Consider the following 25,035-nt stretch of genomic DNA (forward strand, 5'->3'; position numbering starts at 1 on the left):
ACAATCACAACAAATTTGATCAAACAAAACTTTGTAAGCAGGATCAATACACACAACACTGTGGTAAGGATCAAAATGTAACAAAGAAGTAACTTCAAGTTTACATGTTTAAATATGCATGTAGGCTTAAATTTGATTTTATGACTATACCACTGTACATCTTAGTGACTTGGAAAGTGTACAACATTAAATTAAATTGTTTACATCATTTTCAAAATACACTTTTAAAAATTCAATGCATATTAAAGGATATATTTAACTTCAGTTTGTCATTATAAAAATCAAACTATATTCACATATTTACATGTTAGGCGCATGAGCCGACTGCACCAAAAAAAATGTTTCAGAAAGTGTCACTCTCTGGTTCGCCATCCCATTAACCAAAAACTCTTGGATATGTAGATAATCAGTCAAGATAATTATTCCTTTCTGGTTCATAGCTCAGAAACTTTGGATGGGATTTCCCCCATTCCACCCGCGGCGTGTTTTCCGGCAGCGGAGGCGGCTCGCCATTGACTGGCGGCGAGATCTCCGGTCCCACCGATGTTAATGACGTTTTGTGTTGTTTGCCGGTTGCGCTACCAGGGAACCCACCGTGAGGGTCGGCATTTGTGAGACTGGAAGGTCCCGCTGGTGGAAAGGGCCAGAAAATCCTGCACAGTTTCTGATCAAAGGGAAGAACCTGATTTTTGAATCTATCTCAGCTCTACTATTAAGAACAGCCACTGAGACCACAGTTGAAGCATGGCAGTTCTGCATAGTTTTATACTGAGATAGAAAGACACATGGAAGCATGCACATGCACACACACACACCTTTACAATTTGCACGTTTTGCAATTTGCTTGTGCTTTGTTCAAGTGAGAAGTTGAAAATATTGCACCATTTTATAATTAATATTTAGGATTCATCTAGCTTCCAACTAAACAGTCATTCGTCATTATATATCAATTGGAAGGAGAAAGATATTACAAAATATTGAAAGAGCAACAACTGGGGTTGTTGTCTCTCAAAACTATGATTATTAACAATTAATTACTTTCCCACAGAACAATCAGCAATGTAAAGTGTTTCAAATAGATACTTTCTGCATCTTGACTAATTTAAAAATACAGAATATTCTACAATGAGCGTGTGAAAATGTTCCCCTTTTGAAAGAAGTATCTCTGTATACCTCAGTGATGATACAATTGGCTTTCATGTCCCTGAATAAACAGGCACCTCAAGTTTCCAATGCTGATTGCTATTCATTTATTTGTGCTGGATGTGTGCATGTCAAAAAAGAACAAGCAAAGGTGGCCCCACAAATCAGCTTGCCTGTTGACACTTACTAGCTCTTTTACAAGGCTTGCAAATGAAAATTATTCACAATGATGAGATATAGGAAGATACCTTCTGTTCACTATACTACGGCAAAGCATATTTTTATAATTTCAGTAAGCAAAGGTAAGAGGCAAAATTATAGAAAAGAAAGTTACTTCAAAGTTCCAGAATCTCTTTTTATGGTCACTGATCACACTTGCATCCACCAAAATTTAACAACATAACAATGAAGGTAATGGCCCTCAATGTTTCTTTATGCGCAAATGGTACAACAATTTCAGATGCAAGGAAATGTGCTGTTAAATGTAGTTATCTATAAGCTGTCTGCGTAACCATCAGCTTTACATTTACAGCATCTTGTTATCAGCCCTCTCATTCTAATCCATTAAATGGTGTGAAGTTTTTAAAAAAATCCAATTCAATCAAATCAAGTCCAATTCAGAGTCTCAACAAGTGAGACATTCCCGATCCAACCTGACAAGACAGGACTCTCACCTCCTGTCTTTGGCTTGATCTACAGGATCCAAGCTGATTGGAGTAGGCATTGCACCTCCTCCAAGGCTTGATCTCATTTGCACCTTAGCCAAAAGGCCGAGATGCCGCTTTAAAAAAAGAATGGTGTGAAGTTGCAGTATTTTCATGATAAATACAAACTAAATACATCATGGAAAGCTAGGTCTTGTCCATTTCAGTCTAACTAAACTTTTAAGAATGTGATCCTTGTTAATTATTGTCAATCAATCTCGTCAATAATGAAACTTAAGTATGGAGTATCACTTCTTCAGATTTCCACTGTTGAGATTCTAAAAGGGCAAACTGTAATTTTTATGTTTTTCTTTTCCTTTTGTTTCTTTACTCTCTCAATCCAATTTTCTTTCCTTCTGTTTTTGTACTTGATTTGACACTGAATTCACCAACTCTAATTTGCATCTCCTTCTTAGTTCCTTTGTTGTTTCTCTCACTGTGATATTATCAGCTTGCACTCAGAGCATGGAAAAAAATTAAAATCTAAGTGTGCAAGAGCAAACCTAATACATGGCATATGCCATTAAATTTCAAATTATAGCCCACTATCTATTTTGACACTGGGGGCAGAATGCTAAGTTTCACTGAACAGTGAAAGGGTGACAGAAACGGGTGTTTGTGTGATATGTTTCTCAGAGGCATGAATGAGGTAAATGATTAAATGAACAAATCGCCTTGCTTGGGTCAAAGCTAATATCTATTGCTTTACATAATTTTTTTAATAGTTGATTTTGTTCTTATTCTATTCAGATTATGGATATGAATACTCATTGCTAATTAATGAATCAAGAAAACAAATCTAAGTGAGAATCTGATAGATTTGCAAGTTGGAATCAGTTTGCAGCATCCTCACTGCTTTTTTTTTGGAATAGCTCCAACAATTATATCTGGTTTGTCAATGCCACCTTTATGATACTTTATAGAAACTAAGTATTGTAGTTGTGCAAGACAAAAGTCTGCATTGTCCATAAATAGTCATGGGAAAATTATTTCCTGTCTCCCCTACCCATCCCTGATAACAAGTTTTCATACAGCAAAACAGGCTAACCTGCTTGTGACTTCCAACATCGCAGTTACATTCAGTGCAAGCAGTATACACTACAGCAACATGACTCAATAAGTAGTGTTTCATATCTACTCTTAGTTCAATCATCCAATGACAATCACACCAGGAACTATATATAGGGAAAAATATTTTACTGTCATATTAATCAGATAGATTTTTCAGGCACTTTTTACTAATATTTTCAATGGTAATGCGGAGAAATACAGTAGGTAAAGTTGGTAAACTTCACTACCTTCTGTCACCGAGGTAACAGCTTTCTAAAATAAACATTGATTTTGTTTTAAAGTGCATTTTAAACTTTAGGTATATGTTTAACATTTTCACCTCAGAATAAAGTCCATAGTACACAATTGTGCAGCTCTTCGTGGTCAGCTAGTCTCGTTTCTTCAATATTTTCTTTGAATGCGTGCATCAGTAACAAGGCTGCGATGTTTTTGTGTGCCACCAAAGGGTTGCCCTGGCCTGGACCTTGAGCCAGAAACACCATTTGACATGATCTAAAAGAAAATTTTGACAGGAATGTTGCCTTATTAATAACATAATTTGCACAATTCACATGCATGAATGTGTTGGATGATAATGTAATACAATATGATATTGGTAGGCGGTGAAGGTCAGATAGTGTAGATTGGGATGAAGCATTTTGTTTTTCTGCTGGCTGGCAAATGGGCTCCGCTATCCATCTTGCCCTCTAATCACTGCTTCCTCCCATCATTGTTACTGTAGTTAAAAGCAGGTCTAACCCCATTAATATTTGGCTCGATATCTGGGTAACATTCAATGAAAACATGTGATACTAACTCATCAGATTTACAAATAATGTATTGGTGACATTTCAGAGTATTGGGTACAACATCATCATCAGGGGTAATTAGCACAGCGAAAGGCAGTTGGAAGAAATAACGTGGAGCAGAAGAGGACACACTACTTACAAAAGGAGATGAAATCTGTGTAAGGCCATTAGATGGACTTTTCTGAACAGTTTCTTGGATATCTAAGTGAGGTTGAAGAAGAAAAGCAGTTTTTTAACTTTCCATAAATATTGCAGTCTGAATTTTCTGTAAGAAACCAAGTTTTCCTGGCAATCTAAACTATTATTTTGCGACTATAATGGGATTGAATTTTCAGGTGTGGTTTCCTGAATGCCATAACTTTAGCAGAAAACTTCTCATCGCCCCAACAAGCCCTTGAGAAACAACATAAAGATTGAATGCATGGATCCTTCCTAATGACATATGCAAAGCATTATGTGTCATAATCCTAACATATCAAGACAGGCCCATGTCCTATTCTATGCTGGGTTGATTATTCTCAGGCAGAGTAGAAATTGTAGCAGACAGTTATCTTCACTGTCTTTGGGTTGGAAAAATTGCTGCCCTTTTTGCTGTTCAAAAATGGACATCGAGTGAGATTGAGGTTGGCTTTAATAAATCTCATGGCTGAATAACTTGGTAACTTATACTTTCAGTTGGCAACTCCAGCTGCCTTCAGAAGAGGAGGGTAAAAATAAGAGTATATTTTAGTTCCTGTGTGAGTAATCTGTATTATTTCTGCATAATTCATTGGAAATAACATTCTTTAGATATATATAGTTAGTAATTTTATTACTGTCGGTTGTTTGATTGCATCTATTCTATTTAGTTCTTAACAGGAATGTAGGACAGCCCAATATTCTTCCTGTTTCTAGTATTTTTCCTCAATCTATTTGCCAAGGAGGACACCTGATCAATGTGGCTAAAATATCTAAAGTCTCCCCTCTAAGCAATTTTTCTTTCTTTTGATAACCCAATTAATTTACACACTAGAAGTCACGAGAGGAAATCCCAGCCAACACTATAATTCATGTTTAGGATTGTTGATAGGAAATGCAATAAAAAAGCTGCATATAGTCCATTAGAGAAAGATAATTGGTTAGATATAGCCTGAGGTACACAACTCCATGTGGTAGGACAAGGAGGCAAGTGTCCATGAACTAACACAACTGGTATGGGGATTGAACCCAGGCCATCGGTATCATTCTGTATCACACGTTAGCCATCTAGCCAACTGATTTAACCCAACCTACAGCAAACAGAACCTAGGATCAAAATAACAATAATGTCTCTCACTAAAAGCAGGATGATTTTTTTCCAGTTAAATGTAGAGTAGCAGATAGTTATAGAACAAAAGTTGGCATTTTTTCAGCAAAATGCAGTGAGCAGAGGATAGTTACATACAAATTATGTAAGTAAAATCAATCCCAGTCACGTAGAGCTAGAAACATGGTCTCCAGGTGTAATGACAGGGGAACTATCTAATAATGATCTCTAATCTGTCTAGGATTAGTGGTGTCACAGCCAGGGGAGCTAGGCAAGTGTGCTAAACCTGCAGAAAGGTCACGATACCTCAAATTCCACTTGCAATATTTGCATCACTCATTTAGATGAACAATGTACTACATTTACATCCATGATATAGCATAACATGGCACTTTGAACTAAAACTATCAAAGTAAAGCTCAAAAAAATTGTGAACTTTAACTCAAAGGTTTAATCCACTTGGGTCAGAATTCCTCACATACGATTGGGCAAGTTTTAGTTCAAGAGTTCCTAGATTAAGTTACTTACAATGCAATCTTTGATTGAGACGGTCTAATGACTGAAGAAGCTTTTGTTCTTCAAATGACAGTGCACTGAGGCCTAATCGTTGTACTTTGTTTTGAAGAAAACTATATCGCTGAGTCTCTATTGCTTCCATAGCATCCAAGATGTCACTGTCTACAGCAGATGTTTCTACCAGGTTTTCTGCTAGCATAAATTGTTCAGTGCTTTCTGAAACTGTTGAGGAGATAAGCAAAGAAAAACAGTTAATCTTATTCAGCTTTTAAAATTTCAATTTTAATGCTATTAATATATAAATTGAAAGTTAGAACTCCTGGTAGAAAATGAGGGACAAGTAAAAGTTTATATTAGTTTAAAATGGAACTTTATATTCTTTATATTAAACCAAACTCACCACATTATTAGAATTGACAGCTTTTGTTTTAAACTAATAAAGTTTAACAACACAACCCTCCCCAGTTGTGAAATGAGGTTTTATTCTGACAGTACCATTTAAAGAACCGAGTAAATTTAGGACACAATTAACTGTCACTTGGATATATACAGATGAATTAAGAAAAGCCAGCATGGATGTGTTAAGGTCAACTTGGGTTTAACAAACTTGATTGTTTTTTTTGATGAAATAACAGAGATGGTTGATGAGGGTAATGCAGTTGATGTGTTTGTTGTACATGGAATTCCAAAAGGCATTTGATAAAGTGCCACTCAACTGGCAAACTTGTAAGTGAACTTATAGTTCATGGAATAAAAGAGGCAGTAGCAACATGGGTATGGAATTGGCTGAGTAATAGGAAACAGAGTATTGGTGAACAGTTGTTTTTCAGACTGGAGGAAGTTTTACATTTCGGTTCCCCAGGGGTTGAAAGGACCCCTGCTCTTTTTGATGTATATTAATGATTTAGATTTTTGCCATGATAGGCAGTCTCTCCATTGCAGGAAATGGATGCAATCTCTAAGTCCTGTTGTTGAGCACGGCATTTCCCATTACTGCGACAGCTGGACATTTAAATCATCCACAGAGCGGGATTTTTGAACCCTAGCTGTGGGAATCCTAAGTGGACAGAGCAGACCAGCTGAGAGGAGGCCTGATCTTTTTAAACACAAATTCACTGGAAATGTCAAGTTCTCCAGGAAGTAGCAAAGGATACTAGGTGAGGTGATGTAGATGGGGTAAGGGCAAAGGGAGGTGGGAGGGGGATATGTTGTAGCATAGTGGGTATGAAGGGAATGGGTAAGAGGCATAAGGGTATGAGAGGCCTTGAGAATGGATGGAGGAATGGGTTGGCATAGGTAGCACATTGTGATTTTGTGTAGGGTATGGATTGGCATGATGGGGCTGAGGGAGTTGTGTGGGGTGGGGGGACGGCGGCGGAAGGAGTGAAGACTAGAAGGTTTTCATTTGTTTAATCATTTTTTAAACTTTAAACACAGAGTCAGAGTCTCCTAGCCCACCTCTGCACCCATTCCAAGGTCACCTGTCCTGATTTCTATTTCAGCCTTCACCCCCACATTCTGACCCCAACCAAAAATCCGACTTTTGGGCAGCCATTTTTAATGACTGGGTTTGCTGAGCTGGGAAATCTCGAAGCCAACCCAGGGACAAAAACCTGAGCCTTAGACTTTGGTGTACAGGGTAACATTTGAAAATTTGCAGATGACACAAAACTTACAAGTATTGTGAACTGTGAGGATAGAGATAAACTTCAAGAGGGCATGGAAAGGCTGGTGGAACAGACAGACATGAGGCAGATGGAGTTTATTGCAAAGAAATAAGTGTTACTTTTGGTAGGAAGAATGAGGAGTGGCAATTGAAAGTAAAGTGTACATTTCCAAAGCGGTGCAGGAGCAGAGGCACCTGCGGTTATGTGTACACAAATCGCTGAAGGTGACAGAGCAGGTTGAGAAGTGGTTAAAAAAGCTTATTCATGGAGGTATAAAGTACAAAAGCAAGGAGATTATGGTGAAATTTTATAAAGCACTGCTTCAGCCTCAACTGGGATCTTGGCCTGGATTTTCATTCTCAAGGCAGATAGTGGGAGTCAGGAAAATTCCCGGTTTGGCCCGCCCACCTTTGGAGAAAGTGTCCATAAAGGCAGGAACTTCAATGCTGGAGAGAGCGGTGGGGTGAGGGGTGGCGGCGGTTGAAAAGACCCACCTCACTGCTGTGGGGCTTTGTCCCAGCTAAAATTAAAATACAAAGGCCATCCATCCCTTATCACTAACCTACCACCAAATACTCCCCATGCCTCATCATACCACATCATACCCCTGCCCACACCCGATGGTACCTGATGCCCCCTATGCCAAGTTCTGTCTTTCCACTATCCTTCCATGACCTCTCATGTCCTCATGCCAAGTTCTGCCTTCCCCTTGACCTCTCATGCCCAAATCTGCACTTCCACCCACTCGCATGGCCCCCATGTCCCCTTTGTCAACCTGTTCTCTTCCATCCACCCATGCCCCCTATGCCAATCTATGGCATTTCTGTGCCCATTACCCCATTACACACAATTTGGACCAATGACCCTGTGGTGACAGTCGGATGTGCTAAACAAAAGCTTTGAAAAAAGTAATTTGTTCATTACTTTCCCCTATGAAGAAAAGAAAGTTATTTCCTTACAAGCAAATAAAAGTGTCAATCATCCAGATTCTTTGAAGTATCAATAATCAAAACCACAAACCTTTGAAAACATTTAATTTGCATAAAAACACTGTGAAATTGACCGTAGAGATAAAAACCTGAGCTGTCCATAAAACAATGTTTTCTCTGGGGCATAGCTGTTTCAATAGGATTTAATGGACATCTGGGGAAGACAATACTCCCAAAAAAATTCTAAGTGCCGAATTCCCGTAAAAACTCCTGCTGGCTTTTTAGCAGGATGTTCAAAATGAATCTCTCACACTCTGAGAACTGCAGAGTGTCTTAGTGAGATTCACATTGAAAATCTGTGGGATGGGCACATTCCCGCTGGAGAAGCTGGCAACATAGCACATGTGCTGATCTGTCAAAGTGGAGTTTGGTGCATGTGCAGTAGCCCTGCATTATGGGTCTCTGGATCACTGGCCAGCTCGAATGCTGGCCAGCACAGCAACCCCTTGCTGTCCTTGCTGACCCCCCCTATCCTTCTCTCTCCATCTTCTTTAATACTTACATTAACAAATCCTTTCAGCAGCCGATCACCATTGTGGAGTTGGGGTCCCACTACAGGGTGGCCAATGGCTGCAGCTGAGGCAAAGTAGACAGGGAAGCACCCAAAGCCTGCCTGGGGTACTGCCCCAGTATCTGCCCTGTTCCTGATGTTTCAGGAGGCCCAGAAGTCAACTGGAAAATTAATTGGCGTTCAATGATCCCTAATTGGCTGTTTGCCACTTGCAGCCCTTACCCTGCCATTTTTGATGGGATTGTAAAGGTAAACCAGCATGCTGGCCAGTGACTCGAATTTGTGCCCACCTTCCTCTGTGCTCACCCTCACTGGGGGCTCAAAATCCTTCACTTTGTTTTAAATTTGTGGCAACAATCCTGCTGTAAAATATAAGTACTGGCCTTGAAATTGCACATTGAGTTGCACTGTTGTGTCTTTCAATGGTCTGGAGAGGATTTTATACTAAACTTTGTGTGTAGCTAATTTCTGATTTAATTCCTAACTAGACCAGCTGTAACTTTAAAATTATGCCCGCACTGGCTTGATTCCCTCACCAGAGGAAATGCTTTCTCTGTTGCTACATTATGGCATCTCGTTATCAATTTAAAGTTCTTGATTATACTATTCCTTAACTTTCTAAACTGAGCGGAATACAAACCAAGTTTGTGCAACCTTTCCTCACAATTTAGCTCTTCATGTCCTGGTATCATGTGGTGCAATGCACCCTGCTTAAAATCCAAATTTCTTTCTTGACATTTGGTGCCCAAAACTCAATGCAATACTCCAGGTAACATCTATCCAAGTCTCTGCATAACTTAATTATTTTTTATTTATTTTTGTATTCTAACACCTTTGAAATAAATTACAACATGGGCACATGGATACCTAAATCCTTTCATTCCTCTATAATTCCTAGTTTCTCACCATTCATGAAATATTCCATTTTGTCTTTCACGGATCCAACGGGATGGTTTCATCCTTCCTGCTGCTAAAATTTACTCAGCCTCCTAACTTTGTGCCATCTGGATATACAGGTCTCAGTTCCTTCAACCAAGTTATGAATATATATATTAGTGAAAATCTGAGGCTCCCATACTGACACTGACAACTATTTGACTGCACTTTGTCATATCCTATTGCCAGTTTTTTCCGTCACTGTCACAACTGTTCTGGTGATGTCACCTTCTATATTAGTGATTCCAATATAGCTGTTTCCTCAACCAAGGATTCTCCTTCACCATGGTGGATTGACCCCTTGATTGTGTTTGTCCAAGTTCCTGCACTTCTGCCCTCAGCCTTCCCCTCCCTCCCTCCTTCCCAGAAATACAATAAGGGTTCCTCTAAGTTGTACCATCTTTCCTTCATCAATTATTCTCTCCTGCCTTCCACCCTATTGCATACCTTTCCTCTTGTTCTTTCCTGCACCTCTCATTTCCACCCACCTTTGCACTTGCTTAAAATCTGTTACATTTATATTTATTTCCAATTCTGATGAAAGGTCATTGACTTTTGAAATGTTACCTTGATTTCTCTCTCCACAAAAGCTGCCTCAACTGCTGAGTATTTCTAACATTTTCTGTACTTATTTATTGCTTTCTTTAACCCTATTCTCCGTCTTCACCTCATAAGCAGTTATCGACCCTTACCACAAGTGCAATTCAATCCACTTTTATTTTTGCTAATAATCTTTTGTGCATAACCTTATCAAAAGTCATCTGAAGTCCATAGACGCAAAGTCCACAGGTGTTTCTTTATCCACCATGTCAGTGACCTCCTCAGCAATCTCAATAAATTAGTCAGACATGACCTACCTGTTGCAAGTAAAAGCACTGATCAAGAAAATAACTAAAACATGCACAAAAATCTAAAAAGAATGAAGATAAAACATTAATGCCCTAATTAAAGTAGTATTGTATTGAACTATCAGAAGTCTTAGCAATTTAGATTTATTGTTTGGAATGAAAAAGGGACAATCAATACCTTTCTACAAAGTAAAATTAGCTGTTGATTGGTCTGATAAACCAATGTACAGACAATACCAGTCACTATTTCTTTTACACCTAATGATTATCTCTGTACTTGTCAGCATTCAGAATGCGTTATCAGTGAAAGAATGCATATGTTCAAAGCAGTCTGCACTTGATAAGCCAACATCTGTTATTTTACATAAAGTATAAACTGCACCTTCTTCAGTGTTTTGAACAGCATTTATTGTTTGGACTGGATCAAAGGCACTTGGAAGTGGACTAATCTCGATGTTCTGAAAAACAAAAAATAATTTACAACCTCTGAGTTATGATAGCCACTATAGTTACGATAATTTTACAAAATTACCATGCAATTTTGGTCTGTATAATTCCCTCTCTTAGTTCCTCAGAGCAGTTAATGGTGGTAGGTTAACAAAGTAATTAATTTGAAAGAAATTTTGGGGAAGATTTCTAATATTTGCACTATTTCTAATACAAATGATCGTATGTTCAATACAAATTCTATTTTACTTGGTATTTTGATGGAGACAAATTTTCATTACTGTTGCATGGTGAAGAGATCATTTTAAATACATTTCTGACATAGTTTTACACTGCACAGCTAAAGTTATGAAAGCAAAAGATATTACCATATATACAGCAGGAAATTTAAAGTAACAATAAATTAAACCAAAATCTATTTGGTTCAGGGACCCAGAAATCCACATATATTTATAGACCATTTATGTTCCCCAGGCTGTGAGTTCTGCATTTAATTTCTCTGCATTGCAAATCATCTACATTTCCTTTATGATGTGGTAATGATATAGGTTCTATTTCCAGATCACATCTCAATTTTTCACCATTCTCCTCCAGCATCTTGTCCTCTTTCCAGCACCTCACATTGTTCCAAATCACTCACCTCTGTTATAATACCCTTATTTTCTACTGCTCTCCAAGTCCCAGCCTGAGTTTCACCCAAGGATATCCTTCCTCTTTTCCTCTATAGCCTCCACCTTTAATGATTCTTACCCTCTGTAATTTCCATTTCCTGTCTTCTCTGAATTTATCATTCCTTCAATACTCCCTAAATATTTCCCTCCATAATAACTTATAGTTATGCCCTTGACACTCATTTCCTGTGGCCTCTCTACTCATGTGAAAATTTTATTCTCTCTAATCCCAGTCATTCTCCTGACACAGCACCCAAGAGTCACAAACTTTAGCAGATCTGCTCCACAAATAGCTTAGCCATCCATCAGCAGCTATGGTTAGATGTCAAGTTTTATCTACTTCAATCGTCTACCAAAGCTGAGCTGCTGTTTAATTAATTACATTTCCACAAGAAAAACCCAATCTTTAATTTTATTTACCTGAAATTTAGATATTCATGCTTAATTAATCTTTCTGATATGCAAAGGCCCTTTCAATTAATGAACTGCACATCCATATTTTGGGAATCTTCTCCCCAATGTGTTGAATTCCTTTATTTCCATCATTACCAATTTTTATTAACTTTGTGTTTGCTGCTGCTTTTCCTCATTCTGTTAAGGCAGTATTAAATTCATTAATTTTAGGGGATAGTGGCATAGTGATAATGTTACCAGACGAGTACCCACAGCCTGGACTAATGCTCTGGAGACACGAGTTCAAATGCCACAAGGCAGCTGTAGGAATTTAATTTCAAAAGATTAATCAATCTGGAATAAAACGCTCATCTCCTTAATTATGATCATAAAATAACCAGATTGTGTAAAAATCCTTCTCATTCATGAATGTCCTGCAGGACAGGAAATCTTCCATCCTTATTCGGTCTGGCCGACATGGAACTCCAGAAAAACACTTAATGTGGTTAGCTCTTAACTCCATTCAGATATAAAACTATGATAGAAAATTTGACAAACAATAAAATTGGACAGACCATACAGTATCGCCCAAGGCAAACACCAGAAACACAAAGGACAGACCCTGAAACACAAAGGACAGACCCTGCCCTGGTGATCCTACAAACACCAAAGAACAAAGAGCAAAGAACAATACAGCACAGGAACAGGCCCTTCGGCCCTCCAAGCCTGCGCCGCTCATGTGCCCAATTAGACCATTCGTTTGTATCCCTCTATTCCCAGTCTGTTCATGTGGCTATCTAGATAAGTCTTAAACGATCCCAGCATGTCCGCCTCAATCACCTTGCTTGGCAGTGCATTCCAGGCCCCCACCACCCTCTGTGTAAAATACGTCCCCCTGACATCTGTGTTGAACCTTGCCCCCCTCACCTTGAACCTGTGACCCCTTGTGTTCGTCACCTCCGACCTGGGAAAAAGCTTCCCACTGTTCACCCTATCTATGCCCTTCATAATTTTATACACCTCTATTAGGTCGCCCCTCATCCTCCCTCTTTCCAGTTTACCCAATCTCTCCTCATAGCTGAGACCCTCCATACCAGGCAACATCCTGGTAAACCTTTTCTGTACTCTCTCCAAAGCCTCCACGTCCTTCTGGTAGTGTGACGACCAGAACTGGACACAGTATTCCAAATGTGGCCTAACCAATGTTCTATACAGCCACATCATCATATGCCAACTTTTATATTCTATGCCCTGTCCAATAAAGGCAAGCATGCCATATGCCTTCTTCACCACTCTCTCCACCTGTGCTGCCACCTTTAAGGATCTGTGGCCTTGTACACCCAGGTCCCTCTGTGTGTCTATACTCCTGACAGTTCTGCCATTTATTGTATAGCTCCCCCTTACATTAGATCTACCGAAATGCATCACTTCGCATTTATCTGGATTAAATTCCATCTGCCATTTCTCCGCCCATCCTGCTGTATTCTCTGACAATGTTCATCACTACCCGCAACTCCAGCAATCTTTGTGTCGTCCGCAAACTTACTGATCACACCAGCTACATCTTCCTCCAAATCATTTATATATATCACAAACAGCAGAGGTCCCAGTACAGAGCCCTGCGGAACACCACTAGACACAGACCTCCAACCGGAAAAAGACCCATCCACTGCTACCCTCTGTCTTCTATGGCTAAGCCAGTTCTCCACCCATCTAGCTAGCTCACCTTTTATCCCGTGAGATTTAACCTTTTGCACCAGCCTGCCACGAGGGACCTTGTCAAACGCTTTACTAAAATCCATATAGACGACATCCACGGCCCTTCCCCCGTCAATCGTTTTTGTCACCTCGTCAAAAAACTCAACCAAATTTGTGAGGCATGACCTCCCTCGTACAAAACCATGCTGTCTATCGCTAATGAGATTATTCAACTCGCCAATATCCATGTAATCATAACATCAATCATATAATGGGAACACATAGAAGCACATAAAGATGGCATTCAACCCGTTGGGCCCTATTTTACCATCGGTGTGAGGCGAATAGTGTGACCCGTGCCCGCCTCCGTGCTGGTTCCCCCTTTACTAAGGCCCGAAAATGGCTGCGATCGGGACTGCGCCTGAAACGGGCGCAACGGCCATTTAAATGCATTTGCATCATTTAAATTGACTTAATGGGCTGCATGCCCAACCTTACCGGCACTTTCCCCTTTACCACCACGTTCGCCCATCCAGATTCGGCGCGAAACAGACATGCTCTACAAAAGTCCGATTCGAGCACTCCAGTTAGTGAGGAGATAAGTGCTGAGTGTCCAATGGTTCTCTGCTTGAGATCGGTGGAGGGGAGGGGAAGGGGGGATCCGCTGCCACTCTGCCTGTGATCGGTGAGGGGGAAGGGAGGATCTGCTGCCACTCTGCCTGTGATCAGTGAGGGGAAAGAAAGGTTTTGCTGCCACTCTGCCTGTGATCAGTGAGGGGGAAGGGGGGTTCTGCTGCCACTCTACCTGAGATCAGTGAGGGAGAGGGGGGTTCTGCTGCCACTCTACCTGAGATCAGTGAGGGGGAAGGGGGGTTCTGCTGCCACTCTACCTGAGATCAGTGAGGGGGAAGGGGGGGTCCGCTGCCACTCTGCACAAGATCAATGGAGGGGGGGGCCGCAATCGGTCTGGGTGGTGGAAGGGGTGGGGGGGATAAGGGGGTCAGTAATGTGTGGGGTTGGGACAATGTCTATGGGGGCCAGGAGGAGGTATTAGCTGGCCCGGGAGCGATGTGGCAGGAGAGTGCATTCTATCTTTTTTTTCTGCGCACGCGCAGTTGGAGGCGCTGATCAGAGCCACAGGAATTCGGGTGCATTAAGCCCTGCCCACAGGCTTGTGCAACACGATTCGGAATTGCTGATATTTTTTCAGGCAGAGTGAGAACTAGTCTAAAAATCGGATCTGAAACACTCCCAGTCTCAAGTCTGCACAGCACTTAGAATTAAAATGGTAAAATAGGGCCCATTGTGTCTGTACTAAACTCTATGCAAGAGATGTTCAGTTAATTCCATCTTCCTTTTCCTCACAGACTTGCAAATCTCTCTTTTCATATAATTATCCAATAAACCTCTAAAAACCATGATTGAATCTGCCTCCACCACATGATCAGCCACTGCATTCTAGATCCTACTCATTCACTGCATAAAAGGTTCTTCTTAATTTTGTCTCTGGTTCTTCTGCCCATCACTTCAAATTGGTGTCCTTGGATTTCAACCATTCTGCCACTGGGAACATTGTACCGTGCCTCTACTTACAAAGCCAAAGATTCTCTATGCCTTCTGAAGTGTCTCAAACTATCCTGCCACCTTCAAGATTTGTGCATATATACCTACAGATCTCACTGCTCCTGCAACCCTTTGGAGTTGTATATCCTATTTTATATTCCTTTTCTCATTGTTCCAACCAAAACGTATCACTTCACAGTTCTCTGTAATAGATTTCATCTGCCACATGCCCACCCATTCCACCTAAAGTCCATCATTATCCTCTTCACAATTCCAAATACTTCCAAGTTTTGTGCTATCCACAATTGAGATTGTGCCTAGCTCCCACAAGTTTGGGTCATTAAAATAGGTCAAGAAAAGCACTGGTCCCAATACTAACCCTTGGAGAACCCCAGCTGTCTACATTCCTCCATTTTGAAAAACATCACTGTTTCCTGCCATTCAGCCAACAACATATCTACCCTGCTTCTGTCCTTTTTCTTGTATGGGCTTCAACTCTGTCTATAAGCCTGTTATATTGCACCTTATAAGAAGATAAGAAAAAGCAGAAGTCTATTCAGCTCACCAAGATCATGGGGTAGAATAATTCCAAAAGGATTCACAATCCTTTGAGTGAACAAATCTCATCTCAGTTCTAAAACAAAGGCCCTGCAAGTTATTCTCCAGCCATGAGAAGATGCCCTTTACTTGACACCTGGTAGACAACACAACTTTTGGAACTCCCAGTAATGGCTGGAGAGAACAGTATCTCTCCTTCTGATTATACCATCCCCAAAACCTTGATCAAACATCTTTTAGAAGTCTATGTTTTCTATATCGATCACATACCCTCATCAACCTTCTATGTTATTTCATCAAAAAACTCAATCCATATAGTGTCCAAGTGACTGTTAATTTTGGTCCAGATTGTTGGTGATAGAAAAGGCTAGAAACAAGGTTAAACCGACTGGTCTGTAGTTGCTGGGTTCATCCTTACAACCTTTTTTGAACAAGGCTGTAACATTTGTAATTCTCCAGACCTCTGTCCAAGAAGGATTGGAAAGTCATGGCCATTGCTGCCACAGTATCCACTCTGACTTCCCTCAATAGCCTGGGATGCATCTGCTCTGGTCCTGGTCACTAACAAAATTTAAATACAGCCAGCCTTTCTAATATCTCCTCTTATCAATGTTTAGCCCACTCAATATCTCAACTACCTCCTCTTTCACTATGATTTAGGCAGCAGCTTCTTTCTTGGAAAAGAAGGATACAAAGTAGTCATTAGAACCTCAGCCATGCCCTCAGTCTCCATATATAAATCTCATTTGGTCCCTAATCAGCCATAGTCCTCCTTTTATCACCCTTCTATTACTTACATGGCTATAGAAAAGACTTTTGGATTCTCTTTTATGTTAGCTGCAATCTCCTTTGCTGCTCCTATTTCTTTATTCATTCTCCTCTGAACTTTCTATATTCAACCCGATTCTCACTTGTATTATCAATCTGTCATATGCACCTTTTTTATGCTTCATCTCACTCTTCATCTTTTTTGTCATCCAGGCATCTCTGGCTTTGATTGTCCTACCTTTCCCCTTGTGGGAAAGTACTTCAACTATCTGTCCTCTTTAAAAACGACCCATTATTCAGTTATGGGTTTGCCCGCCAAACTCTGATTCCATTTTACCTGAGCCAGATCCATTCTTACCCTATGGCCCTCCCTCAAGTAATCGCATTCACTCTTGATTGTTCCTCATGCTTTTCCATAGCTAACCCAAATCTAATGATAGAACATAGAACATAGAACAGTACAGCACAGAACAGGCCCTTCGGCCCACGATGTTGTGCCGACCTTCATCTGAAACCAAGATCAAGCTATCCCACTCCCTACCATCCTGGTGTGCTCCATGTGCCTATCCAATAACCGCTTAAATGTTCCTAAAGTGTCTGACTCCAAGATACTATGATCACTGTACCCTAAATGTTGCTTGACTAACACTGAGCCATTCCTCTCATCCCATAGAGCCAGATCCAGCATGTTTCCAATCCTCATTGGATTGGAAACATACTGATGTAGAAAATTGTCCTAAACACACTTTAGAGACTGCTCTACTCTTCTCATTATTGTGTTACAATTTGGGCCCATATTAGGACAATTAAAAAGCCTCCCTATTACAACTGCTTGATAGTTTTTGCACACCTCCGAAATTTCCTTGCAAATTTGTCCCTCTATAACTTTCCCAATGATTTTTTTTTAGTTTTTCTATTTTACTTTGCAACTACTACACATCAAGGCACAGTACCACAACAGATCAATGTACATGATCTTCTCATGACCAGCATCCGAGCTGCCTTTAAACTGATGGTCTTAGAATAAGATATATAATCAGAAGCGTTGAGTCCATTTGCAATGTAAGACTCAACAAAGCCTGATCAGAACTACATCTTCGGCGATTGTTCACCTGAACCTCTTGCCTCATCTTTTGTCTTTTACACTTCAGCCTGCGCATACGCTGCTTCCACCACTTAGCTCTCATAGAAACATAGAAAAACTACAGCACAAAACAGGCCCTTCGGCCCACAAGTTGTGCCGAACATATCCCTACCTTTTAAGCCTACATATAACCCTCCATCCTATTAAATCCCATGTACTCATCCAGGAGTCTCTTAAAAGACCCTATTGAGTTTGCCTCCACCACCACTGATGGCAGCTGATTCCACTCGCCCACCACCCTCTGTGTGAAAAACTTCCCCCTAACATTTCCCCTGTATCTACCCCCCAGCACCTTAAACCTGTGTCCTCTCGTAGCAGCCATTTCCACCCTGGGAAAAAGCCTCTGAGAGTCCACCCGATCTATGCCTCTCAACATCTTATATACCTCTATTAGGTCTCCTCTCATCCTACGGCTCTCCAAGGAGAAAAGACCGAGCTCCCTCAGCCTATCCTCATAAGGCATGCCACTCAATCCAGGCAACATCCTTGTAAATCTCCTCTGCACCCTTTCAATCTTTTCCACATCCTTCCTGTAATGAGGTGACCAGAACTGAGCACAGTACTCCAAATGGGGTCTGACGAGGGTCTTATATAGCTGCATCATTATCCCCGGACTCCTAAACTCAATCCCTCAATTGATAAAGGCTAGCACACCATACGCCTTCTTAACCACCTCCTCCACCTGCGGGGCCGATTTTAGAGTCCTATGGACCCGGACCCCAAGGTCCTTCTGGTCCTCTACAGTACTAAGAGTCTTTCCCTTTATATTGTACTCCTTCATCCCATTTGACCTGCCAAAATGGACCACTACGCATTTATCTGGGTTGAAGCCCATCTGCCACTTCTCCGCCCAGTCTTGCTCCTACCTATGTCCCTCTGTAACTTCTGACATCCCTCCAGACTATCCACAACCCCACCAACCTTCGTGTCGTCGGCAAACTTACCAACCCATCCCTCCACTTCCTCATCCAGGTCATTTATGAAAATGACAAACAGCAAGGGTCCCAGAACAGATCCCTGGGGCACACCACTGGTGACCGACCTCCATTTAGAAAAAGACCCATCTATACACACTCTCTGCCTCCTTTGGGCAAGCCAGTTCTGGATCCACAGGGCAGCAGCACCCTGGATCCCATGCCCTCTCACTTTTTCTAGAAGACTTGCATGGGGGACCTTATCGAACGCCTTGCTAAAATCCATATAAACCACATCTATCGCTTTCCCTTCGTCAATGTGTTTAGTCACATTTTCGAAGAACTCCACCAGGCTCGTAAGGCACGATCTGCCTTTGACAAAGCCATGCTGAGTATTCTTGAGCATACTAAACCTCTCTAAATGCTCATAAATCTTGTCCCTCAGGATCTTCTTCATCAGCTTACCAACCACTGAGATTAGACTCACTGGTCGGTAATTTCCTGGGCTATCCCTATTCCCCCTTCTTGAAAATAGGAACCACATCCGCAATCCTCCAATCCTCTGGCACCTCTCCCGTCTCCATCGATGACACAAAGATCATCGCCAGAGGCTCTGCAATCTTTTCCCTCGTCTCCCACAGTAACCTGGGGTACATCCCATCCGGACCCGGTGACTTATCTATCTTGATGCCATTCAAAGATTCCAGCACAACCTTTTTGTTAAAGTCCACATACTCAATCTTTTCAGTCCACTGCAAGCCCGCAGTACACTCATGTTGACAAGGATCTTGAAAGCCCAATAGAATACAATTGATAGTGTAAGTATATTAATGAGCATGAAAGTCTCAACCACATGGGTGCACTGCAGCTGCCACTCAAGCCCAGAAATTCTGAGTTTGAGCCGCTCCAGCTGATGACACTTATTGCATTTTGTGGCTGTCCAGGTCATGTGATCTATCCTGGAGTTCCTAAATTGAACAGGATGTAGTATTTATTAGACTATCAACTGACTTAACAGAAATAAATTTAAAGACTCAACAGCTGGATACTAATCAGCTGCTATCGTTATGGCAACATCAATTTATTTTGTATGTATTTAACTGAAATGTATTCAATTCTAGTTACCTATATATCACAGATTTAAATTACCAAAAAATTTAGAACCCTTCCATCGTCCAATGTCATGTTATTTAATTTAAACTTCATCCCCTATTTTTGATCAATTCATTGAACATTGATTGTAATTATGTGATAAATTAACAATTTGGTTTTAGCTTTTATACTAATTAATCAATCTAGTCTAAATTTATAGTTGATTAATTTAAGTTAAATTAAAATACAAACTTACCAATATACTTGCCCCAATTGACTCCTGAAACTGTAACATCACTTCACGATTTTGTTATTTTTTTCCTCCTGTTCAATTCCGATTTATAGTCAGTGTTGCTCTGACCCGGAGCCTCTCCTTTTGTCTGATTATTCAACAATTATTTGTAGTTATATTAATTAGTTTAGCTGGTTAAGTTATTAATTTGATACAGTACTTTATAGTTTCCTGATCCAAGTTTAAACCACGACCCTAGTTTAGACAAAGGATTTAATACTCACCCGTGAATCAGCGACCTGCTGTTCTGTGAACTCACTTGTTTTTTTATATATACGCTTGTACGAAATGCTGCCTAGTGACTATATAAATTAAGGAATTAATTGGATATATTAGAAATAGGTCTGTCTCTCTATCCTTGATGAAAAAAATCTTCAGCAGTCTGTTAGACCTTCCAGAATAGTTTTTGCTTTCATCAGGAAGCCTATTATCTGATCAAGGACACAACATATAAACTGGCCTTTGTGTAATCATTGGTAGGCTTGATATGGCGGAACTCAAGCCCACTTAACTAAATAACTGTCGGGGTGAAAATAACCAGATGTCTTTCCAAGATGTAAGCTGAAGGATAACCTGATTGGACCAGAGGCTGGAGTGGAAGGGGCATATTTTGAGAATCTGTCTTTTGATAAATGGGCAATTGGATGGGAAGATGTCATTGAATTATGGATTGGCATGAGATACCCACCTATCCCAAGAAATAAAGTTTATAAACGGGTAGTCAAAATGGAAAATTTGAGGGTTGGTAGCTTAAGCTCAACATTTTAAATCAGCCTAAATCATAGAATCATAGAATCCTACAGTGCAGGAGGAGGCCATTCGGCCAATCAAGTCTGCACCGACCACAATCCCACCCAGGCCCTCTCTCTGTAACCCCATGCATTTACCCAAGCTAGTCCCCTAATACTAAAGGGCAATTTAGCATTGCCAATCAACCTAATCCACACATCTTTGGACTGTGGGAGGAAACCAGAGCATCCGGATGAAACCCAAGCAGACACGGGGAGAATGTGCAAACTCCACACAGACAGTGACCCAAGCCGAGAATCGAACCCGGGTCCCTGGCGCTGTGAGGCAGCAGTGCTAACCACTGTGCCACCGTGCTGCCCCAGATGCACAATAAATTGTTACAGTAGGTAGCAAAGGCCATGCTGTCTGTCCAATCAAAGACATGGAAACCTTTTCACCTGTCACAGAACATGTGTCCACCACATCTATTCAATGTTTTGGATCTGAATTGTCATTTCTCAATAAAACACTTTTAACCTTTAAACTGAACTGCTTTCACTCCTCAACTCTTTTGAATAACTTGTTACCCTGATTAAATCTTATACCTGCAGCTGCCGGTCCTGTCGATCAAGTTCGCACTGTTTCCCACTCTCTGTTTTGTGCTCCACCATTGCTGCTGGTACCTCCAGTCAGGTCTGCGCTCTTTGGGTATGTTCTGGCTTTTTGTCATCAGCAAACTTGGATATGTTACGCTTGGTTTCTTCGTCTAAGTCATTAATATAAATTATAATTTAATCTGAGGCCCCACCACAGATTTTTGTGGCTCTCCACTAGTTAAAACCTGCCAAATTGAAAATGTACTATTAATCCCAGCTGTCTACTTGCTGCCCATTAACCAATCTTCCATCTAGTTAATTTATTACACACAAATCTGTGAGCCCTTAACTTGCGTAATAACCTTTTGTGTTGCACCTTATCGCTTGGCTTTTGGAAATCCAAATATTTTACAGCCCTTTTATCTATCTGACAAGTTACAGCCCCAAAAGGCTCTAATACATTTGATTTCCTTCTAATACAAACCATGTTGACTCTATCTTAACATACAATGATTTTCTAAGTACATTGTTAAAACTTCCTGAATAATAAATTCTAACATTTTTCCAATGACTAATGTCAGACTAAATGTCCTGTAGGTCCTGTTTTCTTGTTCCCTCCTTTCTTTGAATAGTGGTGTTACATTTATGAACTTTCAATCTGCTGGAATATCTAAGGAATTTTGGAAAATCATGACCAGTGCAAGAACTATCTTTGTAGCTAACCTTTTTGAAACCCTAGAAGATTTGATTTGTTGGCTTCTAATCCAATACTTTTTCTCTGTTAATATTAATCCTATTTTATGTTCGTCACCATTAATAACCCGTTGGTTATCCTCTACGTCTGGTATGTAAATTGTTTTCTACTGTGAAGACAGACACAAAGGATGGGATTTTTCCAGAAATTGGCAAAAGCCAATGATGGGTGGGAAAGGTGGCATTGAAGCCGCCAATGGCAATGGCGACTTCCTCCACCGTATACTACAGCACTTTGAAAAACAACGCGTAAGGATTGGGTCCCACGACGTATTGTTGGTGGGCACCCTCTGACTTGCCCACTTCACCAGCAACTGAGAAGCGTGAGGATTAAGGCACCATTTTTAAAGGTCATTCCAGCACACAGTGAACAAACCAGTTAACCTTGGGCAAGCTTTGTGTCTTGCACTCATCAGGACAATTCACAAGTATTCCAAATGTCAAAGGAACAATAATTTATACTGAAGAGAAAGTGTTGATTGGTTAACAAGTGGACTCTGATTGGTAGAGATGTTGTCATGGACAATGTATCAATTAGCTGATGTCAGTTAACTTCTAAGCTTTGATAAAATTCAAATCAGGCAAGTTGACTCTGATTTGTCAAGTTCTGGGAATGAACCAGAGAATAGATGTAGCCTACTTTGTTTAGTTGAAATAAGCGCAACATGTGTACATGTTCTTCTGTCTGCAAAGGACAGGGCCCTGTGTTTTAATATATGTAGTTTCTATCACACGTAAGTTAACCACTCGGAAAGCTCGACTGATAATCTTAAATTGGTTGTCAATGTAATTCTTAGCACACTCAGAATTATTTAGCAAACAGTCATCATATCCCAGGTGTCTTAATAACTATAGTTTCTTAATTCTGATATCAATCATTACATAGGTGAGGGACATTCAAAGAAGACAGAGTGAGAACAGTTCGAAGCAATGACAGCCATTTTCCTGTACACAGGTTTGGGGTGGCCAAATTTCAAAATAAATTGCCACTTTTACCGCCTTCATGTTAATTGTGGCCAGGTTCACAGCTCATATTGTTAAAAAATTATCAAAAAAAAAATGCTGGATAAATTCAGCAGATCTGGCAGCATTTGTGGAGTGAGAAACAGAGTGAATGGGCCCGATTTTATCATTTTGATTCTAAGTGCTGAATCTGGGCATGATTCAGATCTGACTTGTAAAACTGCCCTCGGGCGCCCCCAAACGCACTAAGCCTGAAAAAAAAATCGTGAGTCTGAATTGCGCTGTGGGCGTGGCTTATCGCGCCCAAAACGCTGCTGCTCCCTCCGATCGGAGCATTCAACTGCGCATGCGCAGTAAAAACAAATTTGAAAATCGCTCCCCTCCCACATTTATGCACCCCAGGAGTGATGGCCCCCACAGATATCATCCCACCCCCACAATTCCCCTTATCCACCCACGACCCCCGCTACCCAGACCGATCGCGGTCCCTGCCCCACCTCCCCTTCACCGATTGCCCGCAGTATGGCAGCGGACCCCCCCGTGCCCCCCCACACCCCACCTCCCCACCAGAGATCCATCTGGCTCTCCTCCTCCCCCCACCCCCTCCACCCTACCAGAGAATGATCGGGCCTCCCTCCTCCTCCCCTCCCCCACCCCCTCCACCCCACCAGAGAAAGATCTGGCCTCCCTCCTCCTCCCCTCCACCCCACCAGAGAATGATCTGGCCTCCCTCCTCCTCCCCTCCCCCCACCAGAGAACGATCTGGCTTTCCTCCTCCTCCCCCCCCACCAGAGAAGATCTGACCCACCTCTCTCCTCGCTCCCCCCTCCCCCGCCGCCACCACTGATCTGAGTCAGAGAACCGCCAGAAGCTCTGAACTTACCTCTTCAGAAGCTGGAACACCGAAACAGACCTTTGCCGACCATGTCTGTTTCGCGCCGAATCTGGACGGGCGAACACGATGGTAAAAGGGGAAATGCCGGTAAGTTTGGGCGTGTAGCCCATTAATTCCCAAATTAATAGCCCAAATTGACGTCGTGCCTTTTTCGGCCGCAGTCCCGATCACGTCCATTTTCGGGCCTTGGTAAAGGGGCAATCGGCGCAGATGCGGGCGCGGATCACGCTATTTGTCTCACGCCCGACTTTACCAAGTTTTCAGGCCCGAAAACGGGCACAACGCAATGGTAAAATCGGGCCCAATGTTTCAAGTCCGTTTGCTCCTTGGACTCAAAACATTAACTCTGTTTCTCTCTCCCTAGATGCTACCAGATCTGCTGAGTTTGTCCAGCATTTTCTATTTATATTTCAGATTTCCAAGATCTGCAGTATTTTGATTTTATTTTGTTGAAATGAAATTTTGGTGTGACATTTGTTTCGGTCTTTAAGAAGCAAACTTTCCAGGTAACAAGCCCTACAGTTTAACGGAAGTGAGACCAATTCAGAGAGATTCAGATATAGTGTTATAATGAAAGTACCTGTTCTATTTGACCAGATTTATGTGTGGCCGAACCAATACTCATTCTCCTTTGCTCAAGAAGAGCTCTGTGTTTTGTTCCATTGCTGCGTGTATCCATGGGGTGCTTTCTTCTAGCAGCAGTCACAAATGCTTCAGGAATTAAAGATATAACAATAATTAACAATTGAAAATATAAGATATATTTCACCAAAAAATTAAAGATATCCCAATCCATCAGCTTGGTACATTCTGGCGCATTGGAAGAAGGTCGGCACAATAACTCTGAGATGAGAACATTTCTCACTTCCATTTCCTGCATTAGGTGATATTTCCTTGTTTCACATTTTCAAGTCTAGATTCTAGAGCTGAATTTTCAGTTAGTATAATTCTTTAATATAAAACTTCACTAACAAAGAACAATATCTGGTTAATTCAATTATTTCTCTCATCACATATCCTTGGGTTAAATTGAAAGCAATGTTTACAAGGTAAACATCAAAATCAGTATATTCCTTAGTACCTTACCCTGCTTTTTAACCT

At 41.1% G+C, this 25,035-nt stretch overlaps 1 protein-coding gene across 1 annotated transcript in view; it reads right to left on the bottom strand.

Annotated features, from left to right (window-relative positions):
* Positions 1–2,176: 2,176 nt before the first annotated feature.
* The window catches only part of cep126 (centrosomal protein 126), a 105,567-nt gene continuing 82,708 nt past the window's right edge, over positions 2,177–25,035 (bottom strand). The window contains exons 8-13 of the mRNA XM_078222781.1: positions 24,515–24,645; positions 10,841–10,916; positions 9,165–9,167; positions 5,520–5,729; positions 3,846–3,907; positions 2,177–3,410 (exon numbers count right to left, since the gene is read on the bottom strand). Coding sequence (XP_078078907.1) covers positions 3,300–3,410; positions 3,846–3,907; positions 5,520–5,729; positions 9,165–9,167; positions 10,841–10,916; positions 24,515–24,645 — 593 coding nt within the window. The 3' untranslated portion in view covers positions 2,177–3,299. The remainder of the gene's footprint in view (positions 3,411–3,845; positions 3,908–5,519; positions 5,730–9,164; positions 9,168–10,840; positions 10,917–24,514; positions 24,646–25,035) is intronic.

Source organism: Mustelus asterias, chromosome 10, assembly GCF_964213995.1.
Source record: "Mustelus asterias chromosome 10, sMusAst1.hap1.1, whole genome shotgun sequence".
Classification (NCBI taxonomy): domain Eukaryota; kingdom Metazoa; phylum Chordata; class Chondrichthyes; order Carcharhiniformes; family Triakidae; genus Mustelus; species Mustelus asterias.